Source organism: Pollicipes pollicipes, unplaced genomic scaffold (assembly GCF_011947565.3).
Source record: "Pollicipes pollicipes isolate AB1234 unplaced genomic scaffold, Ppol_2.1 Scaffold_4295;HRSCAF=5057_pilon_pilon_pilon, whole genome shotgun sequence".
NCBI lineage: Eukaryota > Metazoa > Arthropoda > Thecostraca > Pollicipedomorpha > Pollicipedidae > Pollicipes > Pollicipes pollicipes.
Genome location: NW_023596461.1, coordinates 20,722,889 through 20,745,277, shown reverse-complemented (window position 1 = coordinate 20,745,277; position 22,389 = coordinate 20,722,889). Strand labels below are relative to the sequence as shown.

At 56.2% G+C, this 22,389-nt stretch overlaps 1 protein-coding gene across 1 annotated transcript; it reads right to left on the bottom strand.

Annotated features, from left to right (window-relative positions):
- Positions 1-381: 381 nt before the first annotated feature.
- Positions 382-20,848, bottom strand: LOC119097280 (zinc finger protein 628). Its single transcript, XM_037220330.1, has 12 exons — positions 20,828-20,848; positions 18,474-18,621; positions 17,988-18,094; positions 17,674-17,845; positions 16,865-17,034; positions 12,721-12,812; positions 11,685-12,252; positions 10,751-10,834; positions 9,892-10,024; positions 3,669-4,310; positions 2,593-2,702; positions 382-994 (listed from the first exon to the last, which is right to left on the bottom strand). Exons 1-12 carry the CDS (start codon positions 20,846-20,848, stop codon positions 941-943), a joined length of 2,301 nt encoding a protein of 766 aa, XP_037076225.1. The 3' UTR covers positions 382-940.
- Between the last annotated feature and the right edge of the window lie 1,541 nt (positions 20,849-22,389).

The window sequence follows — 22,389 nt, the reverse complement described above, 5'->3', positions numbered from 1 at the left end:
AACTGTCATGTTTGGCCGGTTACATGCACTTTTTATTTCTCTAGTTAGCCAAAAGAGCATCATGTCAGGCTTAAGTCGGAGTAACAGACTGGGAGCAACACATGCCTTCAAGAAACTTGATGCGCTACAAATGTCTAAGTCTGAACCGCACTGGTAAGACCCGCTTTACGACGTTCGGAGTCAGTAGAACCCAAAAGCTATTGCATTCTCCTTTTCGTTTTTTCTTAAATGCATACCGTGTTATAGGTACATTCTTCTCTTAGTCTTCTCTTAAATGCACACCGTGTTGCAGACACACAAACAGCTTTATTGAAAAACTTCTGCGCAATCACAAAACGGTGGTATGATATGACTAGCCGCTGGCTCGCAATGGCATGGGGTGAAGGCTATCACGTGACTTCTGGACCTAATGGCGAGATAGTACTAAAGCGCGGCATAGCGCAACACAACGAACAGCCACGAACGCTAACGAACAAGAGATTCGTTGGGGAGAACATCTCTTCCGAACCACAGTCTTATAATCGCCACACCGTCTTCGTTGCAGGAACTAACATTACCAACGCTAATGCTTAAGAGATCAGTTGGAGAGATCACTTCGCCTGAATCACAACTTTACAATCACCTCACCGTATTCGTTTCATGAATAAACGTTACGAAGGTTAACGCTTAAAAGATCAGTTAGAGGGAACCTCCCGTCCGAAGCACAACCTTAGAATCACCGCACCGTCTTCGTTGCATGCTCTTTTCCGACGGCTGCAGGACCCGTACAATCAGCCATACCAACCGGACATGGCGTTGTCATGGCAACCGCCATCGCGTCCCTCCCGCCTCTGCTTACTTTGGCGCGTGGGCGGCGGCGGATGGCGCGAACACGTCCGGACCGACTCACGGCCGCACTATCACTAGCCCGTGCGCGCGCGGCCAGCGGGCGCCGCCGCCCTCAGCGGGAGAGCGGCGCCACCGACGGCGAGTGCCGGTCTTCCCCGGGCAGGATCTGGAACACGGCCCGAGGAGTCACGAGACGCGCGGGGTGGCGGGGGCACCCGGCGAGCTCCCGCCCCGCCCCCATCGACAGCACGCAAACGCCGTACTGTCAGCGAGCGCGATGAATAGACAGGGCGGGCGGGCGGGCGGGCGGGCTCCCGGCCAGTCCAGGCTGGGAGCTGGGGATTACCATGTCATCAGACAGTCGCAGCTCCACTGAAAAAATCGTCGTGCCGCCGGCGCTCCTGAGACGTCATGGGGACGCAGACAGCTCCTCGGCAACGTCAGGTGATGAGATGTTCGGGTGCAGTGATGTTTTCCACAGCGTGCTATGCACATGAGGTCCCGTAGCCGGCCAGACCATACTCTCGCTCAGAAGACTGGGTATTCAATTCAGAGAGGAGTCTTAGGTTAAAGAGCACCTTCTGCTTCGCAGACAGCGCCTTTAAAGAGTGCTTTTAACGTGGGTACTCTATGCGAGGCTGCACGCGGGCTCGTGGAACCCGGTGGTGTGCCGAGGGTGTAAGCAGAGACGACGACAATGCCATCACGGGGAAACAACATTCAGGCACCCAAGCTGCAATGACTGAATAAGGTAAGAGATGTTCTCGAATGCTCAGTTAATATATGCCCCTGGGCCGTTGCGAAGAGCGCTGCCATTCCACACAGCTTTCGGACAGACCTTTGAGGAGATCACTTCCACTGCGTTACACTCAAGCACTACACGAGCAAGCTCTCTTTCCGAGTAACCCCGTAACCGGAGTTAAAAGTAAAAAAGAGTACAAGTAACACGGAGTGACCGGAGCCCAAACTGGACCAGGGCGTTCGGATGACGCAATGAGCCGGCCTCTTCTCAAAAAGCCGGCGGCCGGCCACCGGCCGAGGCGGGCTTGTTTACACCAGGCGAGCCCGTTCCGACACCATGTCCATGCTCGGCGGTAATGCGACACCGCAGCGTTGGCGGGACGCATCTGGGTCAGAAAGGCCGCCCTGGATCCGGCGCTGTCTCACAGCCGACTTGGGTGTCAAGGCCCCGTCCACGACGTGGCGGGGGACGCACAACACGTGCCAGCATTCTGAGATCGGCTGAGAGGCCGCCATGGAGTGAGAGAAGGCAGAGACGCTACGTTGGGGTCAGGGCCGGGACACGTTCGGACAGTTGATTATCATGAGTGTCCACATGTCATGAAACAGCAAGCCGGAACACCGTACTGATTGACAATTACGAAAATGGTTGTCTTAGACCATTCACACTGCTTTAACTTCATGGATTGATAATGCAAAAAATGAATGTACGAAAAGAACACTTTCCCGAGGTCGCCACTGATGCAGCAGACAATTCGTGTACCAAAAGAACACTTTCTCAAGGTCACTCCTGATGCAGCAGACAACAATCCGAGAAGAAATATCGCAACGTACAAACCCCAACGTTTGCAATACAATACCGGTTAAATACAGGTCAATACAGGTCAATTCAATTACAATACCGGTCAAGCTCATACATACACAAAATACGTCTGCCGACACGGGCTCTTTCCGAACTCCATTACCGTGTGGTGAGCCGGAACCACAGTACGTGTTCTACATAGCTCTATAACCGAACGGCACCTGGTACGAGCTGCCTGGCTGGCTGAAGAGGAGGGCCGCCTCGGCCACCGAGACCGCCTCGAAGCCTCCGGACGGCGTCTCGCGCACGAACTGCACCATCGTGTCGGCTCCTGTCGGACGCCCGCCGCGGGCCGTCATCGACAGGCGCACACAAGACGCGCAAGGCGGCGCATTGAACAGGGTGAACGCACCAAAACGTTGCAAAACGTTATTCTTCCTTGAACTGGGTTAAAATCATGGTACGAGAACGCGCTTTTAAACCTACGACAGGAATAGTGTTGCCGTTTCGTACTTCAATCAGGAGCAGTGATAACCCACCGGGACGATACGCCCAAGTCGCCATAGTTACCGTTGAGGACACAATCTGCCTATGGATCACAATCTGACAGAATTTATCCCCGCCTGGCTGAGAAAAGTTAACAGGTTGTCCTTTTCGTCAATAGCCTGTCTTCTCCCATCTCCCGCCCGCGGTGGAAAAGGAAGGTGCGGCAATGGTCACAGCTGTACCCTGTCCAGACCGAGCCCCCTTCCCCCAACCTCGCACCGCGCGTCAGCCGGCTGTGGAGCGGCGGTCCGTGTTAAGACCGACAACAGGTCAGCTCCGTCTGACTCACTGGCCGACAGCAGGTCAGCTCCGTCTGACTCACTGGCCGACAGCAGGTCAGCTCCGTCTGACTCACCGGCCGACGGCAGGTCAGCTCCGTCCGATTCACCGGTCGACAGCAGGTGAGCTCCGTCCGACTCACCGGCCGACGGCAGGTCAGCTCCGTCTGACTCACCGGCCTACGGCAGGTCAGCTCCGTCTGGCTCACCGGCCGATGGCAGGTCAGCACCGTCTGACTCACCGGCCGACGGCAGGTCAGCTCCGTCTGACTTACCGGGCGACGGCAGGTCAGCTCCGTCTGAATCACCGGCCGACGGCAGGTCAGCACCGTCTGACTCACCGGTCGACAGCAGGTCAGCTTCGTCTGAATCACCGGTTGACGGTAAGTCAACACCGTCTCACTCACCGGCCGACAGCAGGTCAGCTCCATCTGACTCACCGGCCGACAGCAGGCCAGCTCCATCTGACTCACCGGCCGACAGCAGGTCAGCTCCATCTGACTGCCCCTCGGCTGCTCCCGCCAGCACGGCGGCTTCCTCGGCAAGAATTGCGGATCCTCTCGGCAGCATGTCGGCTCTCAACAGCAACATGTCGGCTCCTAACGGCAGCATGTCGGGTCCGGCGGGCAGCGAATCGGCTCCCCTTCGCAGCATGTCGGCTCCTAACAGTGGCATGTCGGCTCCGGCGGGCAGCGAATCGGCCCCTCTCGGCAGCATGTCGCCTCCTAACGGCGGCGCGTCGACTCCAGCGGGCAAGGTGTCGGATCCTCTCGGCAGAGCGTCGAGCTCGGTCGGCAGCTGCAGCTGGAGCCCGCCAGGCAGCAGGCCGGCTTCCTTCGGCAGGACCTCCGCGTCCGTCGGCACCACGCCGGCCTCTCCCGCCAGAGCGTCTGCGCCCCTCGCCAGAGCTTCGGTCGCTCTCGGCCGACCATCAGTCCCCGCCGTTCTGTCGGCTCCCCTCGACAGCATGTCGGCTACGCTTGGCGGCGGGACGGCCCGCCCGGGCCCGTCGTCGGCCGCGTTCGCCGGGCCGTCGGCTTCGGTGCTGAGGAGCTCGGCGCTCGTCGGCATCGAGAGAAGCTGCTCCCGTCGGCAGGAGGCCGGCGGCGGCCCGTCTGCAACGAACGGCAGCGCCGGGTGTCGACGCTGGAGAGGCCTCAAGGTTGGTGTGCCCATGAGGCCACATCACGGGCGACCCAAGCTGTGTCAATGCTTATGTGCTATATCGTTGAAATTCCCCACCCTACAAATGGTCTTTAGTGTTGGAAGCACGTGCCGCGGCAGCGACGACTACGGGCAGAGAACTACTTGTGTTCTCAACAATTTCCAAGAAAGGACCATACCCTGCTCAGGGCTTTAAACCGATTTCAGAAATGTACAACCAACACCTAAGGCCCCCGGTAACAGGGAACCCAGGCACCGCCACAAGCTAGCAGCAGAGCTGCATCCCAACAAACTATAAAATCGACATAGGAGTTTTTTTTACTACACTGACAAAAAATCTGATCGCACGAGAGGCCGAAATTTTCGCGTCAAAAGACCGCCTACGAAAGCTGGAGAAAATGTGCGTTCCAGTCCGCCCGTGGTGATTTTCTGAACGCTTCTTACAACGAATCGCTGCACAGCACTGCCACGCGAGAGCCGCGACAGGTAAATCCGGGCACGATCACATGCTGATAATGATGCCCAGGCCTGAGCTCTTGACGACGTGCAAATCGTAGCACAAAGTGCACAGAGTACCGGTGCGCGGGTGCGAAAATCGCTGCACGCAGCTCAGATGGGAATGTTTATATCCTGAACTTTGAGAGGCAGTGAATCTCTCTGCAAAGCTTTCAGGATTTGCGTCACGCGGACTGTGTATTTGCGTAGGCATGAGTGCGGCCTCTCATGGCGCGCGGGGGGCGGGGGGGGGGGGGGGGTGGCAGGCGACAGCTGGTAAGGCTGGGCAGCACGCATGCCGTCCGCATTGATCAATCAACACACAGAACGCAGCAATAACAACTCATGCGTCCACATTTCCCCCCGACGTGTCACTTCTGTCGTTATCGACGCCGCCTTTGTCTGCGGAGAACGAAGTCGGAGAGATGGAAAATGAGGGTACTGATGGCTGCACTGTTCAGACCACCATTTTGAAACCGAACAACACAAACTTTCTGGTGGAGGTATCACTAATACTCATCCAAGGACACCAAGCGTCATCCAATTAGCGGTGAGATATTGAGAAATAAATGGTAGTGAGATGGATGGTTCTTTCGGCCAATGCGCTACCTACTATCATCAGTAGCTTCCGGTGCTCCCCATCCATCATTGCCAGCATTGCACGCTGCGGAAACAGCGCATTAGCCACTTACCAGTCTCATGTGTTGCCACAGTGGCGTGATATAGGCACTCTGATTCCTGTTCATGTAGCTGCGGTACGAACGGGTCCGTTCGGTCTCCGGAATCCGTCTGGTCCCAGTGTCTGCCTGTCTGGTCTGCGAGGGTCTGCTGTACACTCCCAGTATCTACTTGCCTGGCCTGCTGTCTGCTCCCAGTGTCTGTTTGTCTTGTCTGCGAGGGTCTTCTGTCTACTCCCAGTGTCTGCCTGTATGGTATGCAAAGGTCTTCTGTCTGCTCCCAGTGTCTGCCTGTCGGGTCTGCGAGGGTCTGCTGTCTACTCACAGTGCCTGCCTGCCTGGTTTGCGAGCGTCTGCTGTCTGCTCCCAGTGTCTGCCAGTCTGGTCTGCGAGCGTCTGCTGTCTGCTCCCAGTGTCTGCCTGTCTGGTATGTGAGGGTCTTCTGTCTGCTCCCAATGTCTGCCTGTCTGGCTTGCGAGCGTCTGCTGTCTGCTCCCAGTAATAATACGCAGGGTCGGCGCAGGGGGAAAACTGGCCGAATTTCCCCAGCACTGACCACATACCCCGCTAACAGCAGTTGCAGCCCGTGACATATCCAGAGCGGCCACAGGAAATGCCGTGAACTGGGAACTGGGAACATACCTAACAGCAGTCGCAGCCCGTGACAGATCCCGAGGGGCCACAGGAAATGCCGTGAACTGGGAACTGGGAACATACCTAACAGCAGTTGCAGCCCGTGACATATCCAGAGCGGCCACAGGAAATGCCGTGAACTGGGAACTCTGCAGCCATACCGCGTGATCGCGCGCGGCTTTTAACACAACACGTGAGTGATCGGAAGCCTTTGGTTTCCAGTCGACCAAGAAAAGCCGGAAGCAAAAGTGAAGGACCAATGAGCAGAAAAGAAAATGATGGCATGGCTGATTCATGGGCTCTTCTCATTCACCGGGAAATCTCTGTCCGCTGTGGCCTCTGGGCCCCATATGTCAACCCGCTGGGGCACTATGATCATTCAGGTGCCCCGACGCCTTGGTCTTGGACCCTTCTCGTTTGCCCGTGGATTCCTACGCTGCCGTGTGGGGGGGGGGGGGGGGCTGTTTATGTAACTGCCGCTGCACCCTCGACCGCTCAGATGCCGTCCGCATTGGCGTTGGGTTTTCTCATGGTTTGGAGGGCCTACGATGTTGATAGAGACCCTAGATGTTGATCGGCCAGGGCAATCCAGGTGGCCCCGGAGTCCTTCACATCGGTCTTGGGCTCATCCCATGACCTCAGAGGAACCTCACGCCGATGCCGAAAGCCAACATGTGCTCGCGCTTACCATCACTTCGTCACTCATGGTGGTGCTAGCGCGTGCGGAGAGTTCACGATTGGGCATCACGGTCAGCATGAGGTCGTGCCCGGATTTATTAAACGTGACTTTTACTGTAGCAATGCTGTAGGCAAATTGTTCAAATCAAGCGTCCAAAGATTAATCACCGGCCGGCTAAATTACACATTTTCCTCAGCTTTCGTCAATGACTTTCTGAGTCGAGACCGTTGACCTCTCGTGCGATCAGTTTTTCAAGCTCAAGACATAAATACAGTACTTCGGTACGCACATGGAATATTTTCCGCATCTTTCAGGACAGCGGTATTAAAAATGTGCCTTCACCACAACAAAACTGTGGGTGTTTTCGGGCATTTTTGGTCGGATATAGGCCTTGTCAAATCCATTCACATTTAAAAATCTGAAATCTACATGACGATTTTCCGTAAGGCCTCGAGCTCAGTTTTTCTGGGCTATCGTCTTTGTGACATTAAAGTACTTGGACATCATATTCTCAACACAGCCCGAGTGTTGGTATAGTTCCTACTCTTTCATTATACACGTGCAGCAAAATCTTTCCTGCTTTCCGCCTTGCACCGACATTAAGTAATTTGTTAGCACCTTCCACAGAGTCAAGTCCATGTTTTATTGCCGCGGAAATATAAGGCCTCAAGGCCTCAAAATTGCACTGGTTTTAAGGCATTCCGTTATCACTATCCACATAATAATGCCTGTGTACGCCACGTCAGTTGAGTTCTTACAATTAAGAACTCCTGTACAAGTTACTGCAATCGGTTTCAACCATTTCCTGCAAGGTCAGGGAACTGTGTACTTCCTTTCTTTCGGCGGTTTCGCTGCGCGTAACGCTAGCTACTCATTCAGACCAGCAAGGCCGGTTTTCGGCTCGCTTGCCAGCCGTCTGGCCACTGATCCATCAGCTGACCGCCGGGCCGTTAGCTGACACGGTCAGCCGGCCGCGGTGAACGTGTCTGACAAATACATGGGCACATGCCCGAGCTGTGACTTTGGGATGGGCAAAAATGCGTACCGTTTCGGTCATGATTACAGCTTTTTGCACAGGCCAAATGTGTTGCATAGGTATATGCAGCTGTCAGTTCTTGTACGCATCCCTAGCTGTTAGGTGTATTGATAACAGGTACATGCAATCCATAACGCTGTCGGAAAATCACGGAATGTAACGGGAAAATGTTTGATATCTGTGTACAAACAGCAAAAAAGGGACACAAGGCAGCTATCAGTGCTGCCATCGGGAGAAGTCTGTTGTCATATAGTCTAGAAAGGTTGTTATATCGAGTCCTGAGAAAGTCATATTGTGATTTCTGGTACTGCCGCAATCCCCTTCCACTTAAAAGACCTGGATCTGCCCTGAGTCCAGGGACGGGTGGACTAGTCGCCTAGCAGGCTAGTCCCCGTTCGAGCTCCGCCTTACATCGCAGCCAGTCGGCCGCATTTCTCGTGTTTTTTTTTCTTTGCACGCAAGAACAGCGGCTTTAATCTGAGACGAAATCGTATTTCGGGGTATGTAACATGAATCAATATTGGGCATTGGTCATGTCGTCGGGATGCTCCCCTCCTAAATCACTCTGACCATACGGTACACACGGTCATGGAGCGTGTGTGCTTGGTCTCCGAGGATGGATCTATCAGGTCTCCGAGGATGGACCAAGCTGGTCTCCGAGGATGGATCTACCAGGTCTCCGAGGATGGACCAAGCTGGTCTCCGAGGATGGACCTCTCTGGCCCCCGATGGTGGACTTATCTGGTCTCCCAGGATGGCTTTATCTGGTTCCCGGGGATGGATCTACCCGGCCCCCGTGGGGATGTGTTCCCAAGCCCGGCGCCCGCACAGCAGCTTCCCAAACAAGCGCCCACATATCCGATCGCAGACATACGGTCATCATCACGGCAGACGTTCGGGAACGTAAACATAACGGCGATCCCTCCACCGAACAGGCGCACGGGCGACACCAGCGCTAAACACGCCGCTCCAGGACACTCAAGCTATCAAAATGTCACACACAAACTCACAGAAGTGACGCCGGCGTGTGTGCGCTCTGTCAAGACCGACGGTGTTCTGTTAAACGGGGTAGAGCTAGGAGTAGTAATGGGGGGGGGGGGGGGGAGACGGGGAGGGCTACAAGGATTTGCGACGGGAGCTATTTTTTTTTTTGGGGGGGGGCCGAGCCTTACCCGCCTTGCCTTACCCCATCCACGATACCCACGCACTGCGGACAGGCTCTACGCACTGCGAACGGGCCCTATGCACTGCGGACAGACCCTATGCACTGAGACTAGACCCAACAGTCGCCAATAAGTGCAGCACCTATTGTGTCAATGGCTGTCGATGTCGGTTTCCTCCCCTGCAGAACACGATTGTCTAAGCTCCGCACCGTACATGTCCACTTCGCCACCCGGTGACCTCGTCATGACTGTCTCTCCGTAAAGTACATGTCCACTTCGCTACCCGGTGACCTCGTCATGATTGTCTCAGCTCCGTACCATACATGTCCACTTCGCTACCCGGTGACCTCGTCATGATTGTCTCAGCTCCGTACCATACATGTCCACTTCGCTACCCGGGACCTAGTCACGCTTATCTCAGCTCCGTACCGTACATGTCCACTTCGCTACCAGGTGACCTCGTCATGATCGTCTCAGCTCCGTACCGTACATGTCCACTATGCCACCCGGTGACCACGTCATGATTGTCTCAGCTCCGTACCGTACATGTCCACTATGCCACCCGGTGACCTCGCCACAGGTTCTTGCTGTTGAGTGTGGCATACCGTTGTCAATGTCCCATGGTGGTCAATGACATTAAAAAATAAACAAATTTTCCATAATTTTAAGCCATCAGAGCTAAAGCATATAATGCTGATCACGCTCACGTGAACTTCTTCCATTCGCCTTTAATAGGTCACCGTCTGAAGTCCGTGCCAGCAGCCGGCACCACTGAGAAGAGGCCAGCAGGTGGACACGTGACCTCAGACTGACCAGTCAGACGGCTGTCAGGGCGGTTAAGCGACCTACCGTCCGTCAGCGGCACCTCGATCCTTGAGACGGCCACCTCCGAGCAGTCGGGACGCTCCGAGCTAGGCGGCTGCACGTGCAGGTGCGTGCCGTCGGAGCTGTGGTACTGCGTAACCACGGCAACCACCGGAACCTGGCGGGAAACGCCGCGTCACCCAACTCTGGTACCGCGTTACCACGACAACCATTGGCATCTGGCGGGAAACGCTGCGTCACCCAGCGGCCATTTTCCACTGGCAAAGCCCGAGGCGCTGCGCATGGTAGGTCCGCCGTGCCGGGTTGCAGGAGAGGCTCGTGTGTACAGATCTGGCTCAAAGTTCATGTTAGGCGGACCTTGTTGCATGCGTTCTGAACCCGTCGGGCCCGTTAAGTGGCGCAGCTGCAGTCCATGATTTGTTTATGCCGGATAATTAACCAGACAGCGTTAACCAATGCTGTTAGTGCAACACTGTCAGGCCGGCGCCCGTACCAGATAAAGTGTTCTGGTTCACTGTCAGCTGGCCCACCTCAAGACGGTTGAGCTGTGTCTTGGAACCTAATCACAACGCCAGCCTTAAAATGGAATCATAATTCAGCGTCGCGGCACTTTAGTAAACAAGGCGACATTAGCTTCTAGGGCAGCGCCACAATCGAGACCTTCGTACCTTCCCGAGGAACGAAGTGCAAGTTAACTGGCGAAGCCCTCCTACACACCTTGCCCCGGCCGATTGTGTCATTTGTTCGAGCTGGCGCCAGGCCCTCCCAGCGATGCTGCTGCGCGGACGCGAGCTGCAGCAGCGCTTGCCTCCCAAGCGCCTCCCAACCCCCCCCCCCCCCCTCCCTCCCCAATTTCATAGCATCTCGCCTAGCCCGTGCTTACGTCGACCCGGTCGTGCCCGGGGCCGCCGCCGCCCTGCTGCCGCTGCAGGTGCCGCAGGTCCTCCGTGGTGGCCGGGATCAGCAGCTGTCGGCGGCGGGGTCGAGGTCAGCACCGGCGGCACGCCCACTCGACACCGGACAGTGACAGACACCGGCGGGACGCCGCGTAACAAAACAGACATCAATCACGCACGGGTTTGACAACCGGAAGACACGACATCAGGCCGCAGCCCGACTACCCGAGATCGCGCAGATGCTTCCAACCCCATCGCTTTCTCAGGCTGGGTCATACGGAAGAGTCGGCGCAGTCACAGACTGGCGCAGAGTCGGACAGCTTGCGTCAGCGCGTTTGTCATGAGAGTGCCGACGACACATGGGAGGAGCAGGCGGGGTGGGGGGTGGGGGCGTGATGAGCCGCCGCCAGGTTCACCTCCCGGCGGTCGGCAGTGCGCAGCACGCGGGCCAGGGTCGGCTCCTCGCCGTCGGCCCGCAGCAGCGCGAACGGCTGCATGTTGCGCGCGCGCGCCAGCCGCATCGAGCGCGTCTGGATCGGGCCCACCATCAGCACGCCGGAGAACCTGCGGCGGTGGCCGGTGCTGAGGGCGGCGATATATATATATATTATATATATATATATATATATATACATATATATACATATATATATATATATATATATATATATATATAGTTCGCTTGAGTAGACTAAGTAGGCCATGACAGATTAACACTAGCCATACAGAAGCGAGCCAGGCCACGGCGCCATACTACGCGGCAGGGTCCAGTCATCACAAGTAAAGATATGCGTTCTCCCATGAGTTGGTTGCTACTGGAATGCTATTACCGTTTGCGTGTCGTTTGTTACCCAAAGCAAAATATTATGTGGCATTGGACACACGCCATCAAAGCACTCTCATCCCGCCTTCAAACCCAACCTGTCTGAGTTTCGACATCTCCTGCTGCGCGGCGGCGGGCACGGGCGTTGGCTGTGGAGACAGCTGCACAAGCAAAGAATCGGTCTGCAGCTGCTCCAGTGCCGGACCAGTTTGCAGCTGCTTCGGACCGGTCAGCAGCTGCCCCGGACCGGTCAGCAGCTGCTCCGGACCGGTCTGCAGCTGTTCCAGCTGTTCCGGACCGACCTGCAGCTGCCCCAGCGACAGACCAGTCTGCAGCTGCTCCAGCGGCAGAGCGGCTGGCAGATGTCCCAGCGGCAGGCCAGCCCGCAGCTGTTCCAGGGGCAGAGCGGCTTGCAGCTGTCCCAGCGGCAGACCAGCCTGCTGCTGCCCCAGCGGCGGACCAGTCTGTAGCCGCCCCAGCGGCAGACCAGCCTGCAGCTGCCCCACCGGTAGACCAGTCTGCACCCGTCCGAGTGCCGGACTGGGCGGCGGCGGCGGTGGCGGCGGCGGAAGCGGTTGCAGAGCGAGCTCGGCCGCCGGACTGGCCGGTCGCCGCCCCTCCAGGCCTTCGCCGAGGCTGAGGAGCCTGCGTAGCAGCCCGCCAGGCCTGCGAGCGGAGAGCCGAAGGAGAATCACCGAGGGCACCACCAGCAGCGACCTCGCCGCGCAATAGCCACGGTTTCCTCCGGTTACCTCGCAAAACATGGCCTTGGTAAACTGGTTGGTGACTTCGCCCTAGCATTGGTATCACGGAGGGCAAATCTCCGATCGCAAAAACATGTTTTATCTTTGTCAGCATCAGCAGGTCATAGGTGGCACTAATGACGCTCAATAATCCCCCCATCCCCCACTCCAATCTACCCCCACCAGTTGTGGAAGTACTCAGCTGAAGTCCCGTGTCAACGCAAGGAAAAACACGCGTAAGTGACACCGGATGGCTCTCCAGTGTTGTAAGGCAGTAGCCGTCCTTACAAATAATGCCAACTCCAATTTCTTACAGTGCGTGGATTACTAGCGCTACCTTTTCTGTTATCCTCTACCAAGCAGCTAAGTGGTACGCTATCATGACACTCACAAGTCCTCCTGTCCTCCTGAATTCAGGCAGTGGTTTGTATCCGGGGTGTTGTTCTGACTCCGAGGCGGCAGCGCCGGCAGTAAAGGGGTGCACTGAAACCATGGTCACCGTTCTCAAATCACTCCCGTCTTCTGGGTCTGCGGCAGGAAGTGTAGGCACGCATTTTCTTACTTTCCACTTCGCGCGCCACCCGTCCAGGAAAGGTGAGGCTTCCCCAGCGGAACGTGGGACGGCGAGCAGGCCGACCATCGCCAGTAATTCCCCCCGCCTAACCAAACACGACCATTAGGACGAGCGGGGCTTGGGAGCTGAATGCGGACCCGTCCGATGCTCCGGCCGATCGGTCAGCATCATTGACCGGATTTTTAAGGAAAACAGTGTGTGTCGCCCGGTCAGGTAGGGTAAGCCGCCGTTTTCCTCCCGAAACGCCCAGAACAGTGGCCTCTTCTACCCAAATGGGCCATGGCGTCAAAGGGAACTCCTGCCCCCCCCCCCCCCCCCGCCGCCGGCCGATCAAGATTAATGGACGCGAAAAAGCCAGAGCACCGGCCAAACGTCATGCGCGCAGGCATGTTTGTCTGATATGAAGAGATGCGCCGCCCTGCCCGAGGACCCCGCCGCACCTGCGACGCCGTTAACCCAGCTGGTATCAGAGGCGCAGCGCCACGTGGGAAATGGGCCAGAGGGGGACGCGTGGAGCCACGCGAGGCGACAGCGGGCGGGCCTTGCGCTGCCGCCGACGACGCAACGCCCGAGATCTGGCCCAGGGGCACGTTGGGGCAGATCCCCAGAAGGTTGGGCCGGCCCGGCAACACAATGGATGGGGGGGGAGGGTTTGCGGTAAAACTATTGACCCATGCGCAAAAGCGAGGGCGGGCTGACAAAGCTGAAAGAATCACGGAAAATTACGGATCATGCAAGAGGGCTAGCAAGTGGAGTCTCCCACAAGGAGGGAGACTTGACGAAGCGCTGGAGAAAAGGAGAGTCCCGAGAAGGCGCTGGAGGCGGAGGCGATGGAGAGTGAGGAGCGCTGAGGAGAAGTGGAGGCGACACCTGGCCCCGCGAACAACAGGCCACCGGTGACAACGCACATGACGTGAGTCCACAGGCTGTTGTCCCCATTCTTACCACGCCATGGACGGCTGGCGCTCTCGTGTCCCCTGACCCCTCCCCAACGGGCGGGCTCGGATCACGGCCACCTGTACCTCCCTATCGTTAGGGAAGGGTGGGGAAGGGGGGGGGGGCACTGACCATAGGACCCTCCCGGCCGGGCAATGTTTCTCGGTCTCACTCCCGCAATTAAGGAAGGGAATGGGGAGGGGGGGGGGGGGAGGACGGGGGACGATGCGTCACATGGTTCGTCTAGGTCCCAGTGATTTTTGTTTTGTAAATACAGTTGGCAGTGTGCCTTTTAAATTGTTCGGCGTGAAAGCGAGGCTGGGGGTGATTCTGCCAGGCGGTGACGGTACTCGCGCCCGGCGTGGGTGGGCATGGCGTCCGAGATCCATGATGCACGCTTCGGCGCGACGGCTCGCCCGTTAGCCCGCGCCGTGGCTATCTGGGTTTTTACCGTTGGAGGCGGCCACGTGGAGGCGGCTCGTCATGTCCCACGTCACGACCAGGCGCGGCGTATCGGCCACGCCTGCACATTCCTGACGGTGTCCTCTGACCATGGTGCAAATGGGTTGGCTAGTTGGACGGCGTGTCTTTTCTGATTCTCTTAATTCTTTTTCCATTGCTCGGGGCGGCCGGACCATCGCCCGAGCCCCGTCCATCGCACACGCACTGATTTCATCAACGAGCGCTGTCCTCTCACTCTACTTTATCTCTTGTCCGGCCCGAGTTATTAACTGATTTTGCGTACCATTCGTGCGCGTGTATTTTGTTTTCCCTGTTTTGCTGTGATTTGAATGACTGATTGCCTTGGAGCTGACCTCCCGCCAGACTGCCAGACGTCTGTCCGGTGCGCAATATACCGCCCTTTTCCCTAAGATCAAGCCACTCGGTGATCGTGACCAAGGGGTGATAGGTGTGGAACGCGCTCGAGTAGCACGGCTCGACTACAGCAAGGCTGAGGAGCCAGACGACCGCGGTCCTGCTCTCACGCACATCAATGTGTGGATGAGCAGCGCGACTTGAAGACATGGTTTCACTCTCCGTTTTGGACTAGAAGACGCCTGACTAGTTTCGTTGTCTCTCACTTGACCTCAGGCGTGACGGCATGAAGAGGCATATGCCATAGTTTGACCAGGGACCGGTGGGGACCGCCCGGGGTGCCGGACTATGCACGGCGGTGGTAGTTGGATCTATCCGTCGGCGTACCATGCCTTAGGGGAAAACAGCGCACAGCATGCTCCCCTCCGGCGTGGTTTACGCCAGGCCTTATGAGGGCTTGATGGCGGGATGTTCGGGACGGATAGAGATCCCGCCTTCGACGCTCAAAGGAAGGGCGACAAGGAACTAGGTCGTCGGACAGGCCGGTCAGGCCGAGTCTCGAGGAGCGCGCCAGCCGAGAAAACCGTACGGCGTGAACGCAGGTTAAGCCGGTCGCTCGCCGTCTGCCGAGGGGCTCCACCGTCCCATCGGGCGCGCTGTCTTTCTTCAGGCCTCTAAGGGACGCGCCGTGGGGCAGTGTCATGCAAAGCTTCCTCCGGCAGGTGGCAGGCGGAGGGCAGAGAGGCGCCGGACGGCGACGCTTCCGTCCTGGACGAGGCGCTGCCTCAGGCGCGTGCGCAGCAGCGGAAAGCTGCGAGCGGTGGGCGTGGCCGAAAAATGCTGGGACGCCCACCGTGAACGGAACGCGGGAAGAGTCGTTCGAATAGGGAGCCGTCACCCTGGAGGTCAGGCAGGGGAACGAGTCGTCCAGCTTCGGAAACCTAATGTCGGCCCAGTAGCTGCGTCGATGCCGAGCTGATAAACTGACATGGTATATTTTAAATAGCGCTTAAACTTGGCTGTACTGAATGTTTGAAATGTGATAAATAAACTTAATTCATCGTAACGAGGGCTCACGCAGACTAGCCAGTTAAATGCCAAGGCGCTGGATAAAAAAGTGGGAGGCAGTTCCATCCCTGTGCGAGCCGAGAATGAGTGGGGTGACGTGGGCGCCGGCGGATGTGAATGCTTGGCGCGATTGTGGTGGGGCGCCGGATGCATGGAGTCCACGTGGATTAGTGAGGTCCGAGGGGGACTCTCAGGGTCGCCATCCAGCGGACCATTGCCAGTGTAATACGTCGGTTGCGTGTGATCCCCGCCAGTTGGGCGTATTATCACTGCATCTGGTTCCGTTCGTGCCCCGTTTAAATATTATTATCAACTAAAAAGGTGGAAGTGGGATACCGTGGTTAAGGGTGCACAGTTATGTACGGGGAGACAGCCGTTCATGGTGCTGACCGGACCTACCATCACGCCAAAGCCCCGGTCAACCCGTTTTACCCTAGCTACGTGGCCCACAAGAGTGTGTGTTGATGTCGGGTATACCAGAGTCACAACGTGCCGAGTCGTGCGCTAACATCATCTGGCCAGTATGTTGACCAACGGGCTCCTCAGTATAAATTCGCTCTTTGTGGAGAGGTGTGACGGCCGCAGCCGGCGGCGCACACATCCAGCGACAGCCCGGCAGCAGCGCGGCGGAGGCACCCCGCCACAGCATCCCCCCCTTCCCCACAGAAGTAGCACAATGTGGGGAGGACAACGTCTGTAATTTCTCCTCGCCCATTCGACAATTAATGCTCGTGGACGCCCCGGACTTTCTTCCTCTTCTAACTTGATATACAATTTGTTTTATGATTTGATTTTTAATTCGATAACAACTGACCGTCTGTGCGTGACCAATAATATCTGCGCTTAAAAAGACTTTAATGTTACAAAGACGGAGCATTTCATCACACATCTAAGTCCACGAAGACGGACACGCTAAGGCACCCAACGGCGTCATACGAAGCAAAGTGGCCCCTATCACTCCCGCACCAGTTGCAACAGACCTACAGCGCGGGGACCCCCCCCCCCCCCCCCCCCCCAGTTGTGGTGTCCAGTCCGCAACTGGGGGGGGGGGGGTCTACCACAGCCCGGCCACCTACCCCTGCTGGTGATCTCGGAAGACCTGCAGCGAGCCCAGGTAACCTGCCACAGCCCAGTCACGTACCCTCTGCTGGTGATCCCGGAAGGCCTGCAGTGAGTCCAGTTCACTGTCGCAGTTGAAACATTTGAAGATCGGATGGTGTGGCGGCGAGGCTGGGCGCGAGCTCGCCAGTTTGCTTGCCGCGGACATCTTGCTCAAGTTTTGGTGCGTCCGCTGATGGACTACCAAGTTCGCTGGGAACACAGGCACCGCGACACATTGAACGCCCCGCAATATCTCCCGCGCAACAATGATTTTACAGTTTTCGCAGTTTTCATGTCTTTGACACTTAAATTTGTGATATTCTGAAGCTATTTTTCTTTGTTCTGATTTTTTAAAAACAAGAATTCATGGAAAATATGCTCAGAACAGCCACGCTTTACACCTACACCTGAACAGCGAAGTGATACAGCACAGTGGCATCATATGAAATGAAAAATGCCAACTTCCAACTTGCCAACTTGAGTCCAAATTTGACTTAACACATCTGCAGCTATTTAGACTGGACTCGTTCTTCTTGGGCTGCGGAGGTAGTCTTCTCCAATCGTTCCTTAAAAGCTCAGATTTTGCATTGTCGCTAGCATTTGGGAGGGCTTCTCGCAAAAGCCCAGGTCCGCTCCGTACCACCAGCCCAGGTCCGCCTCGTACCATCAGCCCCATACCATCAGCCCAGGTCCGCCTCGTACCATCAGCCCCCATACCATCAGCCCAGGTGCGCCCTGTTACCACCAGCTCAGGTGCGCCCATACCATCACCCTAGGTACGCTCCGTACCATCAGCCCAAATCCGCCTCGTGCCACCAGCCCAGGTCTGCCCGCACCGGCGCCACTCACCCTTCTGGTGGAAGCGCTTGCCGCAGTGGCAGGCGAAGCGACTTGTGTGCCGAGGTGCACGGGCCCGTGCTGGACGAGCGCCGTTGCCCGGCTGAAGCGCTTCTGGCAGGACGCCGCAGACGTACGGCCGCAGGGTCGAGTGGCAGGCGCAGTGGCGCATCAGCACCATCCTCTGCCGACGCAACGGCCAAGGGTCAACGGAGGTCCCGCCGACAGCGGTGGCGGCGGCGGTGGCGGCGGCAGCGGCGGCGACGCACCGGTCAATGGGCCCGTGTGCCCATCGGCGCCAGCGTGGCGGCGGCGTCAACACCCACCGTCTTGAACGCCTTGTCGCACGTGCCGCACCGGAACAGCCGCACGTTCAGGTGGCGCATCCGCAGATGCCGCATCAGAGCGTACTGCTTGGGGAACTCTTTACCACCTGGCGCAAACAGAGATCGGGAAGGATACACCGGGCACAGGATTGTGTGGAAGCGGTCACCGTCCATAAATGCCACTGCAACAATCGGACGATGGTTTTTACGTACCATTACATGCAATATTGCTGGATTAAATGTGGTATAACAATGCATGCAAACGTAACAAAAAAAATGGCATGTAATAAAATGAGTTCAAACCCCATCATTTTCATCAAGGCATAACTTGAAGACCAGCAACAATGAAGCATTGACTTTTCTCATCACAGACGACTTGAACTTGCAAAGGTGGTGCATCAGTAGCCTAAAAATAGTCATTTCCCATAATCTGATATGCTTAAAAGCCACAACCAACACTGACTGTGTTGCTAGCCTGTCACTCACAGATCCCACACATCCAGCTTTTGGTGACCCTGCCAGCGCTGTTGGTGAAGAGCATGTAGTGGCGCCTGCAGTCGGCCTCGGGCAGCACCAGAATGCTGGCGTCGGGCGGCAGCTCCAGCGGCGGCGGGTTGGTGCTCTGGTCCACCACCTGACGGCGACCGGTGACGGTGACACGTCTCCGTCCACCGAGCTAACCAGGACGGGGGGGAGGAGCTGGCAGAGGGGAGCTAGCACCAGCTGATAACGCCGCTTTCCAATTCAATGGTGTGGCACGAACGCACTGGGTCCAGTGCCGTGGGGTCTACCAACTCACAGGGTGAGAGCAACTCTGGCATCTCCTTTATATTACCGCTGAGCAACCTACGGGGCGCAACACTTGCTTCCACACGACAGCACTGGTCACTGGAGCAACAGACAAACGTGACGGACAAAAAAGGAACACTTCCATCCCAGCACAACAGCAAGTATAACGCCTACAGCAGGCGCGCCTGGAAGCCCGGTTTCGGTAAAAACCTAGTGTGAAGCCACGGATGCATGACAGCGCGCCGCACAACACTGACCCTGAACCGGTGCTCGTGACCGTGACCCAGCACTGACCCTGAAGCGGCATTTGTGACCGCGGCCCAGCACTGACCCTGAAACGGTGTGTGTGGCCACAGCCCAGCACTGACCTTAAAGTGGTGTTTGTGGCCGCAGCCCAGCACTGACCTTGAAGTGGTGTTTGTGGCCACAGCCCAGCACTGACCCTGCGGCAGTGTGTGTGGCCACAGCCCAGCACTGACCCTGAAACGGTGTGTGGCCACAGCCCAGCACTGACCCTGAAATGGTGTGTGTGGCCACAGCCCAGCACTGGACCCTGTGAGCGGTGTGTGCGGCCACAGCCCAGCGCTGACCCCTGAAGCAGTGTGTGTGGCCACAGCCCAGCACTGAACCTGAAACGGTGTTGGTGGCCACAGCCCAGCGCTGACCCTGCAAGCGGGGTGGTGTGGTCCACAGCCCAGCACTGACCCTGAAGGCGGCTGTGTGTGGGCCAAACCCCATGCAACTCACCCTGCGGCAGTGTGTGTGGCACAGCACAGCACTGACCCTGAATGGGTGTGTGGCCCACAGCCCAGCACTGACCCTGAAGCAGTGTGTGTTGCCAACAGCCCGCGCTGACCCTGAAGCGTTGTTTGGTGGTCCAGCCCGGCACTGACCATGAAGCGGTGTGTGTGGCCACAGTCCAGCACTGACCCTTGAAGCCGATGCTTTTGTGGCCGCGGACCCAGCATCGACCCTGCAAACGGTGTGTGTGGTCACAGCCCAGCACTGACACCTGAGCGGTGTGTAGTGGCCACCGGGCCCAGCACTGGACCCTGAAGCGGTTGTGTGGCCACAGCCCAGCACTGACCTGAAGTGTGTGTGGCCACAGCCCAGCACTGACCCTGAAGCGATGTTTGTGGCCACAGCCCAGCACTGACCTGAAGCGGTGTTTGTGGCCACAGCCCAGCACTGACCCTGAAGCTGTGTTGTGCCACAGCCCAGCACTGACCTTGAAGCGGTGTTTGTGGCCACAGCCCAGCACCGACCCTGAAGCGATGCTTGTGGCCACAGCCCAGCACTGACCCTGAAGCGGTGTTTGTGGCCACAGCCCAGCACTGACCCTGAAGCGATGCTTGTGGCCACAGCCCAGCACTGACCCTGAAGCGATTTGTGGCCACAGCTCAGCACTGACCCTGAAGCGGTGTTTACGGCCACAGCCCAGCACTGACCTTAAAGTGGTGTTTGTGGCCACAGCCCAGCACTGACCCTGAAGCGATGTTTGTGGCCACAGCCCAGCACTGACCCTGAAGCGGTGTTTGTGGCCACAGCCCAGCACTGACCTTGAAGCGGTGTTTGTGGCCGCGGCGCAGCACGCGATCCGCCCTGCCGACGTCCACCGTCAGTCGGAGCACGGAGCCGTCCCCGGGCGGCGGCCGCGGCCAGTCGGCGCCCTCGCACCGCTGCCGCTGGCGGCAGCGGGGCCCGCCTGCCGCCGCCCCACCGGCGGCCGGACGCCGCACGTCCTTGATGATTTGAACCTGCGATGTCAAGATCAGGCATCAAGTCACAGATCTTATGGCTGTGGATGCAGTGCAGCAAATATTGATGGCCTTGTAGGTTGAGAGCATGGTGTGCAGCCATACAATACAATGACACAATGTTGTGATATCCCAGCACTGGAATGTATCATAGTATATGCTGCAGAGCAGCAGACATCATGACCACTGCAAGTTGGGGTGACACAAGTTTCACAGTGCAGTATGGTGATTGTCTAATCACAATATCCCAAATTTTGGGGTAACATGTTTTGAGTATATCCCTGCAGTACTTACCTGTATTTTATTGATTCCCATGTCTGTTTGTGGCAACTCTGAGGCATGACTATTGGTACTCCTGCCAAATTGTTTCAGTGCTGAGGTCTTACATGATAGAATATTACCCTGCTTCAGGGATGTCATATTTGCTTATGAGAATCATCCAGCCTCTGCTGAGCCCTGAAGTTTGAATACATATTATGCAATGCAGTAACAGTCCAGCACAAACTAACAAGCCAGAGCCAGCTCAACTCAGTTTTGGGTATCTCCTAAATTCAATAAAGCAGTGTGATGTAATGGCATTCCTAGCACATCAGAAATCTTGTACCAACCACCAATCAAGAACTAACATACACACCCATGTGCCAAGCAATGGTACAGGTAGACAAAGCAGATGCAATTTTGGCAGATGCAAGCTTGTCATAGTTGGAGACATATTGCTCATGGAAAATATGCCCAAATGGCCTAAATGGTAGCTATAGATTGTACTGGTAATGTTCTGTTCAGCCACATATAAGTGTATGACAACAAGCTATCCTATGCTCAACAAAAACAAGTGAGAGAGAAGCATCATGGGTCCCTCGATTTAATTCTTGTGAGGAAGTTTTCTTTCAGTTGAATAACATTTGCATTCTAAAAAAATACTTAAACACAAGACATGACTTTGTAACTGAACACTCTCAGTGGAAAATATAGTCATTTAGTAGCCATGCAGACAACCAAAGCTCCAATGGTTAACCCTCCCTTTTCTAACAATAGGTGGCATAAAGAATGTTGAAATATCTGACCATCTCTTGGTGGCACAAGATCCTTGTTTCTTGTTTTGGGATTTGTGGTGGCGTCACTGCACGCCAAAATATTTTGTGACCTGGTTCAGAAGAAATAATAGTTCGGAGCAGCATCAATGCACATCCCCTGGACATTACACGGTCACTGCATGGCTATGCTATTCACTGCTGATATAGACCCTGGACCCAGAACCCATATGCCCCATGATCAGAATGGCATTTCTGTATGCTGCTGACATTTTATTCTATTAAAATGCACTGGGGGAGGAACACATTTTCCAGTCTGCATTGCTTGCCAAAATATTAGGGCATAACTTACTGGACTAGTAAGGATATCCTGCACTATATTATACACAAAACTGATGGGAACACAGAAAATTATCAAATCTGCTGGCAAGTGTGTTGGGTTAACGTAAGTTAAAAAATTCCCCGAAATGGGCCAGGTCTACTATCCCCACCCGGGACAGAATCCCGTCTGCCCCAAACGTCTCATCGGCATGGTTATCAGAGTTTGTAGACTTGAGGACATGCTTTAACGCTTTCCGACGTAACGGGGCGCATTGGAGCGGGGCATACAACGCGTACATGCGAGGAAAACAGCATGAAATACTGGTGATGACCTCCCAAAAGTCAACAGGCCAGAGATAATGGCGCCGGCGCGCGCTTTTCCATGCATGCGTTGCTCAGTTAAATCTCGCGGCTAGCAACGGATCAAAACAAGATGTTCCAAATATGTAACAGTGCGCTGTATTGCGTGACAGCTTTCTTTTAGAGATGTTCCAAATGATACAC

Excerpts from the sequence above, each read along its gene's own strand:
- LOC119097280 (XM_037220330.1), bottom strand. The coding sequence starts at position 20,848 with ATGGGAATCAATAAAATACAG. Across the intron at positions 18,622-20,827 it reads TGGGAATCAATAAAATACAG|GTGGTGGACCAGAGCACCAA; the intron begins GTAAGTACTGCA and ends GGTCGCCGTCAG. Across the intron at positions 2,703-3,668 it reads AGCTGACCTGCTGTCGGCCG|GAGCCGACACGATGGTGCAG; the intron begins GTGAGTCAGATG and ends GGCGTCCGACAG.